Source organism: Podarcis muralis, chromosome 15, assembly GCF_964188315.1.
Source record: "Podarcis muralis chromosome 15, rPodMur119.hap1.1, whole genome shotgun sequence".
NCBI lineage: Eukaryota > Metazoa > Chordata > Lepidosauria > Squamata > Lacertidae > Podarcis > Podarcis muralis.
Genome location: NC_135669.1, coordinates 41916653 through 41933494, shown reverse-complemented (window position 1 = coordinate 41933494; position 16842 = coordinate 41916653). Strand labels below are relative to the sequence as shown.

Genomic DNA, 16842 nt, shown 5'->3' with positions numbered 1-16842 from the left:
TGCTACGCAGTGAATTCTGATGCAGGAAGATGGTGGCCGGGAACTGCTTTGGCAAGATCAAAGCTCTGAGGGTCCAGTTCTTTTTTATATATAAAAACATTGCATTCATAACCCCACTGTGTCCTCCAGGGTGGTGGATGTGGTTCTCTTCCTTCCCATTTTATTCTCACAACAACCCTGTTAGAAACAGAGGCTGAGGGACAGTGAGGGGGTCACCCAGCAAGTTGTGTGGCATTTGAACTCTGGTCTCCCGCATCTTTGAGTCCAGGGGACTCCCATAGACTGCACTGTTCCTCCAAGACACTTTTCATGCACTTCTAAACCAGAGCTCTGGTAAATTTCCTTCTTGTCTAGAGAAGGATTTCTCAGGAAACGTCACCCTGTCCTGATAAAAGTCAAGGGTGGGTGGGGATTAGACCAGAATCCCCTTCCCATGACAGGCTGTCTTTGAAAAATCCACCATAATATAATCTCTCTCTTTCAATTAACTTAAATGAAGCTTCCTCATCTTGATTCCCTTTGGAGAGGCTCTAGAGCTAAGTTGTTCCCCAGATTTTTCCTCTGCAGAGTCAGGTGGTGCTAGCACCCCAAAGTGGGGTGTTCACCTGGGGGTCCAAAATGAGTTTGATCAGAATCCCAACTGGCCATCACCTGTTTGCTTCCATGAGAAGGGGGAACGGAAGATTTTTCCGGTTTTGAGAGAAGGAAATTTTGCTTTAAAGTGGGTGAGTACATCAGAATCACTGAACTGATAGATAGATGATGATAGATAGATAGATGATAGATAGATATAGATAGATAGATAGATGATATAGATAGATAGATAGATAGATAGATAGATAGATAGATAGATAGATAGATAGATATAGATAGATAGATAATGTATTTTAAAACCACCTTTTAATAAGCCTCCTTAGACAGGAGGTGCTAACTGCTGCTATTCTTTTAAACCCAGAGCTGTTTTGACAAATCCAGATCTAGGATCCTGGGGGCCTCTGGAGTCAAGGGAACGGGCTGGGATCCAGCACGCCAGACGGTGTCTGGATGCATTCAATAGACCTTCTGGCTCCAACTGTTGCCTGCCTGCTTTTCTGCTATAGGTCGGGATTGTCAGAGCTTGCAAGAGGCTCTTTGAATCCGGAATGTACTGACTTTAATTATCTTTGGGGGGAGGGGAGGGGAACGGGGAGAGAGAGAGAGAGAGAATTGTAGCTTCTCCCCAATTCCTCCAGACCTGGGGATAGCATATCTGAAAATTTAAGGGGTTAGCTGTCAGTTCACCCTTGGATCTTGGGGAGTTTTGCTTCCCTGTGCTCAGTCAGACCTAGGAGGCTGGCTATATTTTAAAAAGTGGCCTTTGGTTGCCTGTGACAAGCACCAATTGCCTCCCAAGTAAACCAGGCTAGGAATATGTTTGTAATATCTGAATGTGGGGACTTCCTCGCTGGATCAGGAAAAGAAAGTCAATCTGAATGTTCTGGAACCTTCTTCAATCTGAGGACCACATTTCTACCTGGGAAACCTTCCAAGGGCCGCGTGCCAGTGTTGGGCGGGGTCAGAGGGGAAAGTGTGTGGAGCAATGAAGGTAAATGTCTCCCTTTGTGCCTTGGGCTACTTTCTATGCACACACCTTCTAGGTCTGCTCCATGGCGTTTGTTTTCTTGTGTAGTTAACATCCTGGGTCAGCACCTCCACACATCAGCATTGGTGACCACACACTTGAGGTGATAGATGATTTTGTCTACTTGGGCTCCACCGTAACCAGCAACTTCTCTATCGTTGGTGAGCTGGACAAGCGTATTGGCAAGGCAGCTATGGGAATAGGTCGCTTCTCCAAAAGGGTATGGGAGAATGTGATGCTGACGACCAATAGCAAGATGAAGCTCTGCTAGGCTTGCGTTTTGAGCATGCTGCTTTATGGAGGCGAGTTGTGGGCAACTTACACCCACCAGGAGCGATGCCTCAAGCCCTTCCATGTGCGCTGCGCCAGGAAGATTTTGAGCACCACAGGGTAGGACAGAGACTCAAACAAAGATGTGCTCTCCCAATCCCACATTCCCAGCATGTTTGCAGTCCTGTCTCAGCGACGTCTACACTGGCTTGGTCATGTTCACAGAATGGAAGATGGCAGGATTCCCAAGGACATGCTTCAGGCACCGGGCCTGTTGGCAGACCAACTCTACACTACAAAAAAGTCTGCAAACGTGACACGAAGGCTGGCAACATCAACCCTGCTCTGTAGGATTCCCTTGCAGACGACCACAGTGCCTGGAGATAGGCAGTCAGGTCGTGTATCTGTAGCAGTGACCGGAGGAGAAATAACTGCTGGGAGGAGCGCAGAGAGAAGAAACGCCATGGTGCATTTGCAGCAGCACAACCGGCCGCCTTCCTCTGCCCCAGCTGCAACAAAACATGTCTCTCCTATATCAGTCTCTACGGCCACGGTGGGTGCTGCAACCTGCCAACACTTTGACTTCCACTTTTTATACGACTTGTGAAAAACGGTGTGGAACTCTTTGTTTTCCAGATTAATAGGGAGGGGGGGAAGAGAATAAACTTCCTTTCTCCTGTAATACTTTCCAACTCGGGAGTCAGTCCAGAGAAACTGAAGGAGGGGGCGTTCAGGACACACAACCCAACACACTTGTGGAACTCATGGCTGCAACATGTGGGGAACATTGCCAGGTTTAGATGGCTTTCAGAGGGGATACGGCAAAGATGGAGGAGGAGAAGCCTCATCAATGGCTACTAGTCACAGTGGCTATGTGGAACCTCCCAGTTTAGGAGCAGTCCATCCCTGAATTTACCCGTTGAATCACAAATGGGGAAAGGGCTGTTGTTGCGCTCATATCACTCTGTGAGAACAGGATGTTGGACTTCAACAGCCTCTGGGTCTGATCCAGCAATGTTATTCTTACATTATTGCCTCCCAGTTGTGGAGTCCGCAAAAGTTTTCAAGATGCTGATTCTTTTCTGCCTTTGAGGCCCTCAGTGTGCTGCTCTGTGATGATACTGACCTTGAGTGTAGGCCAGGCGCATTTCTTATGGACTAGAAACATTTCTCTACCTCCCCTGGAGGATTTTGTGAAGGTTGGGAAAAAGTCTAGGAAGATTCAGGAGATTGGCTTGCAAGGCTGCAGCTTGGCTTGCTGAGTCTCCAAAAAGAATTATCCACGGTACTTTTGATTCTCCTTTTCCAGCCCTCCATAAATCTCCCCTTGTATCCTACCCTGGAGCGGATGCCGAAAGCCTCTGTTAAATCAGACGCAAGGCCCCATTCAGCCACCTGGCCTGGCCGCCTCTCTCTCTGTGGTCTGGCTTAGGGCTTCCTAGGCATCCCTCCAAGTTGTAAGGCCAAGGTCCCCAGGGAGGGCATCTGTCAGCCGCCTGCCCTCCCCGTCTGGGCCTTCCCAACTCTGCGGCAGGTGGCATTAAACCCTCGCAAAGAGTCCCGCTGCAAACGGCTCATCGGGTCCAGTGAGACTCCCATCTTTGCTTCCCAGGGACGCTGTCCTCTGCCCACCAACCCCGCTATTGTGCCCTTCCCTCCCGTAGAAGCGGCCCTGGTTGGCAACGAGCAGCCGCCACCACCTCCCCGTCCTAAGACGCCACATTCCTGCTTAATTGGCTAATGCTTTTCTGTTTACCTTTGGTTTGTTATGACAAATCGGACAGATTTTTCCTGGCGCTCGCTGCAGTGGTATCCAAACAAATCAAAAGAGAACGGTGCAAGGAGCCAAGTTCACTGTGATCCATGGAGGGGTGTGTGTTTGCGCACGCGCTCGGAGGAGAGGGGGGGTTTACGTCTGTTTCTTATTTCCTTCTTGTTGTTGTTTACACACCACCCTGGGTGTTTGTGATTCATGTTGTGGCTACGATCTCCGAAGCCATTTCCTGGGGGAAGGCACCTTGGCTTACTTTCTCTCTGTGTTTTCCACCCGACGTGGGCAGCTTGCATGCTCGGCTGTGGACTTTTTATTTGTTTACTACATTCCCTCCAAGGAGCTCAAGGTGGCATACATGGTTCTCCCTGTCCTCGTTTAATCCCCAGAACGACCCTGTGAGGCTGAGAGAGACAGTGACTGGCCCCCAAGGTCATATCCAGGGAGTTTCATGGCCGACTGGGGGATTTGAACCTTGGTCTCTGAGGTCCTAGTCCTACACTCTAACCACTACACCACACTTGCAACCAGCTCAGAATCTGCGGTCATCCTCCTTAATCTGATTTCACCCCCCCCCCCAAGAACTCAACAGGAAGCAGTATGGGGACAAAACCAGACTTCAGTTGGCTCTGCCTCTCATTGTCTTTGGCTCTGTCTACTGTTGGGCTTGAGCAGATATATAAGAAGCGTTGCCATGTGTCCAGAATTTCCCAAACATAGCCAGGATTCGGCCATCGGAAACAGTGGAAAGTGGAAAGATTTCGCTTGGGGGGGGGGGAAGTTCAGCAACTGTGTTGTGTCCAGATTTTCACTTTTTGAAATATGGCGACCCTAATACAACTGCTAGCGGATTTGCCAAGCTAAGCAAGGTTTGGTATGGTTTCAAACTGAGATTCCTGGGAACTGTAGTTCGTAAAGGGTGCAGAGAGTGGTTAGGAGACTTCTACTTACCTCCCAGAGCTACAGTTCCTAGCGTTTCCTGTGACGGGGGATTGATCTTTAAATCGTTCTGGGAATTGTGTCTCTGCGAGGAGAGTTGGGGTGTCTCCTCTCAACTCCCAGCGCCCTTAGCAAACTGCAGCTCCCAGAATCCTTTGGGGGGAGCCGTGGCTGTTTAAAGTGGCATTGTTTAAAACATGTGGTGTGAATGTGGCCCAGGATGCCAATCCTAACCCCTCTTGCCTGGCATGTTTAAAGGGGATGCTAGCTTGTTAAAGAGGCTGAGAGTTGTCAGGAGATCTGCACCCAGCGTGTGAATGTCGTTGGACAGAACCCTTCTCCCAAATTCCTCCCCTACCCCTTTCTCCATTTGATTCTCCTGCCCTCTCCTTCCACACCCAAGTGTCCCCTCACCCTCTTTCTTTTCCGGAGTTGTTTTCTTTCCTTGTTGAAGCTGGCTCCCCACCCCGCTTGCCCTATCCGGGTTTTGTCAGCATGCAAGATCTCTGGCCGTCTCCTCCGAGGTCTCTCTGGACACCTTGACGAGACCAAATCCGCTTTCTCCCGCCTGGCCAGTGATGGTTGCTGCAAAGAGAATTAACAGAAGATCGGTTACCATTATGGTTAAGCTCTTAAACCCCCCCCCCGGCCCCCAGCACAAAAAAGCCTCTTGTGAAGCTTGAAAACAGCTGGGCTTTCATTCCAAAGCAGCAAGGCACCTCTGTGCTTTCTCTCTTCCCCCCACCCCCAAAAATGTTTCTTTAAATGTTTATTTCAAAGAAAATTAGAAGCAGAAAAATCTCTTGCATCTGGGATAGTTCTGGAAATGGCTTTCTTGGTGTGTGTGGTTTTTTAAAAAGGTGGCTCAAGGGACATGTTTGGGGAAGTAATTGCCCCTCCCTGATACCATTTTTAAAACTTTTTTTTAAAAAAAGTTTTATGCATCTACAAAAAAACTACAACTTCAATATGAACGCAAAGTCAACAACAGATATATAATACAAAGGTTTAATGTATTTGAGCGAGGAAAGGGCAAGGAGGAGGGAGGAGGAAAAATAAATAGGAGCAGATGGGTGTAGGACTACAGTGTTCCCAATGATATCTGCAGCTTAGCATTCTCTTGCATTTTGTTATACCCATTTTGTGAACTACCAACACGTCCAGCATTCTGTTCTCACAGTGGCCAACCAGATGGGGTACCTCATCCGGCCTGCGGGCGAGATCCTTAATTGCACCACTGCCCTATTGTCAAACTTTTGAGGAGTGCCTGCCCATCAAAGTTCAGAGGGGCTCTCTGCGATTGGCACTAAGATTGATCCCCCACCATAGTGTAGCCGATCCCAGCTGTTTGAGCCCAGCTTGTAAAGGAGTTATGTCTTACCTGCATCCCATATGTTGTCAGGTGTAGGGCAGGTGAGTGTGGTTTGGGGAAAACGGCTTATTTAGGGCTAGAGGTTCCTAAGGCTTTTAAGCCATGGTCTGTCTGATTGCCCAAACTCTATATAATAAATATAGAGCCACATGCTATATATTTATTAATTGCTTGTATGTCCCACCTGTTGGTCCAAGGAACAAATTTCATCCCCACAACAAACCTGTTGTTTTTCCAAGGTCACCCAGTGAGCTTCATAGCCAAATGGGGATTTGAACTCTGGTCTTCCAGAGCCTAGTTTGGCACTCTAACCACTGCACCACACTTCCTCTCTATAACTACGATCCGAAGCCATGGTTTCTTTACTACGGTTAAAGCTCTTGTCATCCCCTTTGCTTGTCAGGGCTGCTGGGAGTTGTGGTCCAAAAAATCCAATGCTTTCCAGGTTGTGGGAAGCTGATATCAGTCACCAGTCACACACACACACACACACACACACACACACACACACACCCTCTCTTTCCCCCTGCGAGACTGATACTGTCAGGATCGCACCAGCTATGAGCTGTGGTGTTTTCAGACCATCGAGCGAGGCAAGCTACAAGAGTGTTTAGCTGTTGAAGCGATCCTTGTAGCTTAGCAACGGAAAGAGTTGAAGTGGGGAGGGAGACACACACCCTGTTCTCTGAGTTTTTTAAGCAATATTGGATGAGACCTTTTTTCCTTTTTAACGGGAACAGCTAATTTTTTTAAAAAAAGTGCAGGAATCTCTCCAGCCTCCAGAAAAGACGGAGCGAGAGGGATCTTGGCATCCCTCTAGTATGCTCAGGGAACAATGACGGAATAAGCCACTGGAGTTTAGGTTCTGATGGAGGAATTCCTGCTGTGTTGTTCCCCCCCCCCCAAAAAAAAAGGTCTCTGGGGGGATTATAGTGAAAATGGCTCACCTTTAGGAATTTCAGCATGCCTTGTTTGGATCTTCCATTTTTACATATCTTAGGGACCAAGCTAGGGTAGCTGCTAGAGACTGACAATTTGATTTACCATATTTTTGGCTCTATAAGACTAACTTTTTCCCTCCCCAAAAGTAAGGGGAAATGTGTGCGCATCTTATGGAGCGAATACAGGCTGCACAGCGATCCCTCTTGCTGTTCTGGCTTCTGAGGTTCAGAATATTATTTTTTCTTGTTTTCCTCCTCCAAAAACTAGGTGCGTCTTATGGTCTGGTGCGTCTTATAGAGCTAAAAATACGGTCCTCTTTCCACTTTCAAAGGCAGCCCCATATACATTGCACAGCAGTAGTCTAACCTGGAGGTTTCCAGTGCCATAGGTTGCTGTGGTCTGGTGGCGCTGGGTGGCAGCCTACCTTCTACGGTTGCTGTAAGAACTGCTGGGAGAATTCAGCCTGCAAGGCTGAGAGGAAATAACCACTGCTCATGTATTCTCTGCCATATTAATCATGACTAGAAAGTTGGACCATTTATCGACAGCATTTATATGCCACTGCTTAGCCAGAAAAGCTTACAGAGCTGCTTACAAATCAGTCTAAATAACACCAGCTTGCATTCTGAAAGGACGTGACACAAAAGGAAAAATGGATAAGGTGGGGAGAGGAAAAAAGCAGGAAAGTTTATCCTTTGCTTTCCCCTGCAGTAGTCCAAATGACACATACTTCTTTCCATCAAGGCGTTGATTCCCTTAACTTCCCCTGCCCCATGGACCACTTAAATTTTTTTTGTTCTGCCTGTTAATAACAATTGTCTTACCCTGTACTATATGCTGTATGTTTTGAGGTTTTTTTGAAAAATTATTGCTTCTTTTATTTCTCGTATTTTAGTGTGTTGCAGTTTGAATTCCATACAGTTCAGATTGTAAGTGTTATTCGCTGACACAATGCTGAGTGAAGCTTGCGGGCGTTGAATTGCATTGTTTGGTTGCAGCAGAGCACTGGATTTCAGAAAGACAGCAGCTGCAGCCTCCCAGCCTAGTAAGAACTTGGGTTTGATGCGACCTCAGCATCAATCCTTTTAGTGAATGGAGCAAATGTGGAGCTTATTTCCCCCACTTGATCTTCTTGGCTGCCTGGTTCCCCTTCCTTCTCCACCCTCCTCCATCTCTTCTCTCTCCCTCTCTCTGGCAAAACTGACCTTTTTTTTCTCTTGACCCCCCTGAGATCCAGCTGCGCAGGCCCTCTCCAGCTCACTTAAGCATCTGAGCTGCTGCCACATCGCTTGACTTGCGACGGGAGGAGAAACCCGCTCGCCTGTCTCCCAGCCAAGGAAAGCTGATGCAACCCCAGCCGCCCTTCCTCTGGGTCTCAAGGGCTGCAAAGCCCGGCCAAATAAACAGAAGGCTTTAGCCGCCTTTAAGTGGACACTCCGTCCAGAGCCTTTGCAAACACATTCCGAAGCTCCTCTAAAGACTGCGGAAACTCCATAAAAAAACCCCTTTTGGCTCTGGAAATGTTTTAAAGTGCAGGCCTGCTGTTGTCAGGGTGAGCGATTGGTTGAGTGAGGGCTGCGTTTTCCAGAGTGTGGCCTTCCCCGCAACCCCACCTCGCTTCAGCTCCTGCAGCTGAAGTTTTACGAGGTTGAACTGACCACCTGGCAGGGCTGTTGTCTTTGCTCATGAATCAATTCTGAACGAATCTGCACATGGCTCATACAATCATGTTGGTGGAAGGCCAGCGGTTTCAAATGGTGCGTTTTTAAGTATCACCGCCATCCGACATGATAGAATCTTATGCATGGCATGGGGAGAGTGGCCAGAGAACAGCTTGCACATAGTTAAACAATGGAACTTCTTGCCAGAGGAGGCAGCAGTGGCCACCAGCTTGGATGGCTTTGAAAGAAGATTGAACAAATTCATGGAGGATAAGCTATTGATGGCTACTGGCTGCAAGAGCTATGCTCCACTCCCATTGCTGGAGGCAGTTAGTACATGCCTCTGAATACCAGTTGCTGCCATTCATGGGTGGGCAGAGTTGTTGTTGGGCTCAGGTTCTGCTTGTGGGCATCTGATTGGCCACTGTGAGAAGACTAGGTGCGCCATTGGCCTAATCCAGCAGGTCTCTCCATTTGTTCTTTTTACCTTATTTTTTAAAATTTTAATTTATCATACCTGGCGCCACTTGGGGCATCTAAGAAACCCAAAATAATCCGTGTGGTTTTGAATTTGTTTATTAAAATCAGCGCTGCTTTGAACAGTTACGCGCACCATCTCGATTCAAAATGGCCTCTGGTTGTAACCGGAAAAGCCAGTTAGGTCCCTGCCGCAAGGAGCTTACAGTCTGAGCTTTTGAACCATGAGGCAGCAACTGGGAGGAGGGAGAGTGGAAGGGGCAAGAGGATTCTAAGTATAACTTCACTCCTTGTTTTTGCAGTTCATTACCACATCTCTCTCTCTCTCTCTCTTTTCCCCCCTCCCTCCAGTTGAAACTCTGGAACAAGTTCCGAGTGTCCAACATTCCCTCGCTGATATTTATAGATGCCACTACGGGAAAGGTTGTGTGCCGGAACGGCCTCTTGGTAATTCGAGATGACCCAGAAGGTAAGGCTGTGTGTTTAATGCTCTCGCTTGTCACGCCAAAGGGAATCTTTGCATCATTGCCTCTCGTGGGTCACGGTTGCCCTTTTCTGAGAGCATGGCAGAGACTGAGGCAAGCCGATGCACTCAGGCGAACCTCACCGAAGACTTCTTGGAGGCATAGGAAGCTCCAGCTCTTCTCCTAAGAACAAAGCAAGATTCCAGTCCTCATTGTTCGGAATTACAGACTGATTTAATTAGAATCTCAATATAAGGAGTGGTTTATCTAGCTCAGTTTTGTCTACACTGACTGGCAGCAGCTCTCCAGGGTTTGGGGCAGGGAGTCTTTCTCAGCCCCACGTGGAGATGCCATTGAGGATTAAGTGTGGGCCAATTGCCTTCTCCATCTCCTGGGCCATTGTGAGGGTTTAAGCAGTGCTTGGCAACTGAACCATATTTATTTCCCACAATGCACTTTCCTGCAATGACACCAGTCTTGGGCCTGCATGATGGCAGACACCATTTGGGATTCTCATTTGGGGGGGATACAGGTCGAGACAGATGGGGTGCTGCTGTGATGTTGTTAGTCGTTTCTCTGCTTTATGCTGTGCTCCCGCTCCTGCTCCAGGTTTGGAGTTCCCTTGGGGGGCCCGGCCATTCGGCGACGTGGTTGCTGGGCCTCTCCTCCGAAATAATGGCCAGACCCAGGAGAGCAGCAGCCTTGAGGGCTCCTACGTTGGCGTTTACTTCTCTGCACACTGGGTGAGCTATGCTCTTAACTTTACCACTTTGGGGTGGGTGGGTGGCGAATGGAGCTCAAGGGTGCATGCGAGCATGTGCAGAGTGCCTTCCCCTTACAACTGAGTCATCATAAGTAGAGCGATGTATTGACTAACGTAGTGATGAATTATAAGTAAAGAATAATCAGTGATTGTACAGTAATACCTCGGGTTACAGACGCTTCAGGTTGCGCGTTTTCGGGTTGCGCACCACACCAAACCCGGAAGTACCAGAACGGGTTACTTCCAGGTTTCGGTGCTTGCGCATGCACAGAAGTGCTAAATCGTTCTTTGCGCATGCCCAGAAGCACTAAATCGCGACCCACATGTGTGCAGATGCAGCGCTGCGGGTTGCGAACGTGCCTCCCGCATGGATCACATTTGCAACCCGAGCGTCCACTGGAATGGGAAGAATTCTATTTTTAATTAATAGCGGGGATTTTTGTATGGTTTGTGACTCAGAAAGTTTTGTTATGATTCGGACTCCTTTTGTACAGCAGCTGTGACTGCCAGCATCCCTCAACAATGTACCTCGGGTTAACTACTCAATTCGTTCCGGAGGTCCGTTCTTAACCTGAAACTGTTCTTAACCTGAAGCACCACCTTAGCCAATGGGGCCTCCTGCTGCTGCCGCACCGCCGGAGCACAATTTCTGTTCTCATCCTGAAGCAAAGTTCTTAACCTGAAGCACTATTTCTGGGTTAGCGGAGTCTGTAACCTGAAGCGTATGTAACCTGAAGCCTCTGTAACCCGAGGTACCACTGTATATGAAGTGCATTTGGAGTGTTTTCATACAATCCTAGCATTGTAGAGTTGGAAGGGACCACAAGGGTCATCTAGTCCAACCCCCTGCAGTTCAGGAATCTTTTGCCCAACATTTGTTAAGTCCTTTATTTGCACCGGCTTTACCTGTGCTGAAGCTACACATACCTACTTAAGTCATTTTTGGCATGTAGAGAGCCTGAAGGGGAGAAAAGCACTTGCTCCCCGTTGCCCAAACCCTTTCCCCATAGGCTATTCCCACTCGCCATGAGGCTGCCTGTGTAATATTAATGGACCACCTTCCCCGTGCTATTTCTTTTGCAGTGCCCACCCTGCAGAAGCCTCACTCGGGTACTAGTGGAATCCTATCGTAAGATCAAGGAATCCGGTCATAAATTCGAGATCGTCTTTGTCAGCGCAGACAGGTAAGAGCTGCCTCTCTGCCATTGGAACCAGCTCCTGCTATGCTTGCTGGGGAAGGGACAGGGTGTGGGGGTGAAAGGCGATCGGCTATTGTCCAGTCAGAAGGGATTGGCAGGTGGTCCGTGGCACTGGGGAAGCGGGTGCCAGAAGCAGGCGGGACAGGAGCAGGGGCTGTATGTCATTAGCGGAGCTCTGAGTGTGGAATCAAGCATTCTGAGAGCCTCAGCATTTGGTTTTCTTAAAGCACAGTTTCTAGTCCCTAAGATACAGTTCAAAGGTGCATGTGACCCGTTGCCTGGTGAAATGTTAAGTTACAGAGCTCTGGACCTTGACACATAAGCACTTGCGTACATATTTTCCCAGGCTTGTTACCTGTCGGAGAGGTTCTGTGTCCTCACTACAGAGGTGCCAAAGTTTAGTTCCTAGAAGGTAATCAGGGATTGGTAAGGCAGGCATGGAGAGAGAGAGAGAGAGAGAGAGAGAGAGAGAGAGAGAGAGAGAGAGAATTTGAGAGCAGAGCCAGAAACACCCAAGGAAGAGCTTGCAGAGCAAGGGAAGCATCAGGAGGGTAAAGGACGCCTGACCATTAAGTCCAGTCGTGACCGACTCTGGGGTTGCGGCGCTCATCTCGCTTTATTGGCCGAGGGAGCCGGCGTACAGCTTCCGGGTCATGTGGCCAGCATGACCAAGCCGCTTCTGGCGAACCAGAGCAGTGCACGGAAACGCCGTTTACCTTCCCTCCGGAGTGGTACCTATTTATCTACTTGCACTTTGATGTGCTTTCTAACTGCTAGGTTGGCAGGAGCAGGGACTGAGCAACAGGAGCTCACCCTGTTGCGGGGATTCGAACCGCCGACCTTCTGATTGGCAAGTCCTAGGCTCTGTGGTTTAACCCACAGCGCCACCCGCGTCCCATCAGGAGGGTAGTCAGGAGCAAAGGAAGGGATGGAATCTAATGCAACAAATGGCTCTCAGCTGCAGATTAACAAAACCCATCCACAGTAAAAGGAATTCAAAGACAGCAACAGATACCAGTAAAGTTGGGTGTCCTTTTCCAACGAGTTGCAGTGTGGCTTTGAGATCAGGGGTCCTGCTCAGCTCCTGGCGTTCGAATCCAAACTCAGCAGACAACCTTAGCACTACATTTCCATTGTGCAAGGCAAGGCTATTCTTTGGTGGCCTGTTCCTGTGGCTTTTAGAATCCCTGTGGGACTTCCTAGGCAGTATTTTTATATATCCCACAATTTTACAGTTGTTGGGTTTTTTTAGAAACTCTGCATCCCATTCACCCCTGCCTTATTTATATATACAGTATATGAAGAAGAGCAAGTTTCTAGTCCTCATTACAGTGGGGAAAGTACACTTGGGGGTGGGGAACCATGTGAGCAGTGCCATTGCTGGAGTGTCTGGCCCCAGAGTGATGGATGGATAAGTTTCCTTAGTATCAACCTTAGTATGGCTGTTAAAGGTAAAAGGAACCCTGACCATTAGGTCCAGTCGTGGGTGACTCAGGAGTTGCGGTGCTCATCTCGCTTTATTGGCCAAGGGAGCCGGCGTACAGCTTCCGGGTCATGTGGCCAGCATGACTAAGCTGCTTCTGGCGAACCAGAGCAGTGCACGGATACGCCGTTTACCTTCCCTCCGGAGTGGTACCTATTTATCTACTTGCACTTTGACATGCTTTCGAACTGCTAGGTTGGCAGAAGCAGGGACCGAGCAACAGGAGCTCACCCCGTCGTGGGGATTCGAACTGCTGACCTTCTGATCGGCAAGTCCTAGGCTCTGTGGTTGAACCCACAGCGCCACCCGCATTACGCTTTTATAAATCATAGGGTGCACACAGTTGCCCTGCCTTGCCATATCCACAGCACCGATCAGCTTCATCCCCCTTTGCAAAGAGCAGATTTCACAACAGCAACCCTGTGAAGGCTACTGCAACCAGACTGCTTTTGTCCGCTGCAGTCCAGACCTCGTTCCGCACTATAGGGTTGTTCCTCCTGAAAAGGGTAAAAGGCTGCCTCCTTTTGCTTCACCCCCTCCAGGTCAGAGGAGTCATTCAAGCAGTACTTCAGCGAGATGCCCTGGCTAGCCGTCCCGTATGCTGATGATTCTCGGCGCTCGCGTCTCAACCGGCTCTACGGAATCCAAGGTGGGACAAAAACCCTCTCTGAAAACTAAGGATTGCATGTGTCGTGCATAACATACTTGTGGCCCTTGCTAGAAAAGGTGGTGCCAAAATAAAAAGGTCATTGATAGGTTTAGTATTGACGTGTAATGTTCATGTTTCCTTATATCCCAGTTATTGGGATATTTGTGTAAAACTCTTATAAAATGTTTACTTGTATGGAATTCTTATAAATGTCTTAAAGTAAAAAACAACAACCCTCAACTTTGCTTGCAGAAGGTTCCAGATTCGATCTGGAAAGCAGCGATCCCTCTTGCTGTTCTGGCTTCTGGGATAGCTGCGCAGCCTGCAGTCGCTCCATAAGACGCACACACATTTCCCCTTACTTTTTAGGAGGGAAAAAGTGAGTCTTATAGAGCAAAAAATACGGTATTTAATTCCAGCGCTGCGCACAAGTTGGTTGCATGTAAGTAGGGAGGACACCTGCAGCCCAAAATATGGCTGTGCCAGCTGGGGCTGATGGTTGCTGGAGTCCAAAGCACCTGGCAGGGGCACCAAGCTGAGGAAGGCTATGCTAGAGATGTTCCAAGCTGGCTGCGTGTGTCTGGTTCTGTTTTCCTTCCTGAGTAGGGAAATGACAGGCTTTCTTGTTCCTCTGGCCTTGTGCCCTGGAGGTGGTTTTTGCTTTAACTTTAATTTTTTTCTGCCCAAAGGAAAAAGAAAATCAAATCTGCAGGAGGAAATTGTACACAGACCCCGAGAGCTTAATTTGGGGAGTGTCTGAAAGCTCCCATTCACAGCGCTGGGGAAGGGAGGGCTCCACCCTCTTCCCCACAAGCCCCTGACCTTGGGAAGGGCTGTAGCTCACCAAAGGAGCATGTGGTTGTGCAGGCTGAAAGCTACCAGTTCTGCATCTGACATAATCTCCCTTTAAAAGAATCAGATGGCAGGTGGTGGGTTAAAGACCCTTCTCTCTCTGAGACCTTGGGGGAGCTATTGCTAGTTCCTGTAGACTTGGGGGGTGGGTGGGAATAGACCACCATGTTGAACTACAACTTCCAGCATTCCTCTCTGTTGGCCAAGCTACCTGGGGCTGATGGGAGTTGGAGTCCAATAACATCTAGAGAGAATCTTGAGCTAGATGGGTCTGTGATTTGACTCTGTAGAAGGTCACTTTCTAGGTTCCTATGTTGCCAAAATAATTGCAAAAAGGGAAACTTTTTCAGCCTGAGGGCCACTTTGCTTTCTGGACAAGCTTCTGGGGGCCGTGTGCCAGTGGGAGGCAGAGCCAGAGGGGAAGGTGGGTGGAACAACAAATAAAAAATTTTGTACAGTGGGCTAGTTTATAGACGCCCACCCCTCTTAAATTCTCCATCCAAGCAAGCAAAGAGGCATGTTCAGAGTTCAATGGCACATTCTCAGCACAGCAAAAATACTGAATCGGGGACAGTGAGGGCTGTGACCTGTGAGGGAGACCCAAGGGCCAGATAGAGAGGTCTGGAGGGCCGCATTCATTCCCTGAATATAAGGTTAGTCAGAGATCTTTTGCCTTTTGCTAGAACCCAAACAACTACTAACCTGAAGCCAGGTGTGAAGTAGATGAAAGGAAAGACTTCGGCTTGCCTCCAGCTACGTTTTACTTTGAGTAGACCCAATGAGATCAATGGGCCCAAGTGTCTCTTCAGTGGGTCTGCTCTAAATAAAACATAGCTGGCTTTGTGCCAAGTGGTACTGAATGCTTTATGTCCCCTAGGCCTTTCTCATCTCTAATGGAGCTGAAATTATTACTATTATTCATTATTATTACATGGCTCTCCCCATTTAATCCTCACAATGCCCCTCCAAGGTTGGCTAGCCTGACCCATTTTCACCCAGTGAGAGTTTCAAGGCTGAGCAGGGATTAGGGACCCAGTTTCCCCCAGGTCCTAGTCCATGACACCGTCATTGGCTTCCTCCTTCTTCCAGATCAGGGTATCGTGCAGAGTGGCAGCACTTAGACTCCTCAGCAGACCTGAGCTTTGCTGTTCCTCTGTGTGCCTTTAACTCTTTTTTTCAATTTGCTTTCCCTCTCAGCACACAGTTTGGGGATTTATTTCCCTCTCCCTGCGTGTCGAATCATCACTTGGGGTTTTTTTTTGGTGTAGGTCACCGCACAAAAGCAGCTGTTGCAGGAAGAATGCAAACAATGTGGGGAATGAGCTGGAAGCTCTGAAGGCAGCCGGCTTGTGGGGCAAATTCCTGGCAAAGACTTGGCTGGCAACAGCCGGCTGTGAACCCTGCTCCATATTCTTTGGCCAGGGGTGAGGACATTATATTGAAATTTAAAACAGAACCAGAGGACTCATAGAATTGGGGAGCAGCAAGGGACCACAAGGGTCATCTAGTCCAACCCCCTACAATGCAAGAATCTTTTGCCCAACGTGGGGCCCAAACCCTTGACCCTGAGATTAAGAGAATCATGGTCTGCTGACTGAGAGAACTTGATTGCAACAGCTGTGCCTATAAAGCACCACAAAAAAGAAACAATAACTGTTGCTCACCAATTTCAGCACCTCAAAAAAAATTTCCATCTCAGATTTATTTTTTATTCATTCATTCATTCTTAATAATAATACTACTACTAATAATAATAATTTATTTATATCCCACCCATCTGGCTGTGTTTCCCCAGCCACTGGGCGGCTTCCAACAAAACACTAAAATGCAGTAACCTATTAAACATTAAAAGCTTCCCTAAACAGGGCTGCCTTCAGATGTTTTCTAAAAGTTTGGTAGTTATTTTTCTCCTTGACATCTGGTGGGAGGGCGTTCCACAGGGCAGGTGCCACCACCAAGAAGGCCCTCTGCCTGGTTCCCTGTAACTTGGCTTCTCAGAGCGAGGGAACCGCCAGAAGGCCCTCGGTATATGCACTGGTATATACCACATTTCATCACATAACTTATAGCATACTTTTTTCCTTTTTTAAAAAGCAAGTTCCTAGTCCTTATGAAAGCTCAAGACTTCGCTTTTTGCAAAGGTGGTCTGTTTGTCAGTGTAAGGTAGCTTCCTGTGGTCCTGTGGCTCACCTGACTCCTTGGCTGGTGAGGTGGGGTGTCAGTCCGTCCTCGAAACCGGCCAACGTGGCAGGGGCTCAGTAAGCAAGGAAGCAGCTCCTGTCCTAGTGAGCTGCCGGTTTGAACCCTGCGGCACCCACTGCTCTCGACTTCTTTCTTCCATCCTTCTGGCTTGGTGCTCATGAATGAATTTCTCCTACC

General features: G+C 48.4%; 1 protein-coding gene across 1 annotated transcript in view; it reads left to right on the top strand.

Annotated features, from left to right (window-relative positions):
• NXN (nucleoredoxin) overlaps positions 1–16842 on the top strand; it is a 69390-nt gene that overhangs the window by 35855 nt on the left and 16693 nt on the right. The window contains exons 2-5 of the mRNA XM_028707566.2: positions 9405–9522; positions 10127–10260; positions 11364–11464; positions 13505–13611. Coding sequence (XP_028563399.2) covers positions 9405–9522; positions 10127–10260; positions 11364–11464; positions 13505–13611 — 460 coding nt within the window. The remainder of the gene's footprint in view (positions 1–9404; positions 9523–10126; positions 10261–11363; positions 11465–13504; positions 13612–16842) is intronic.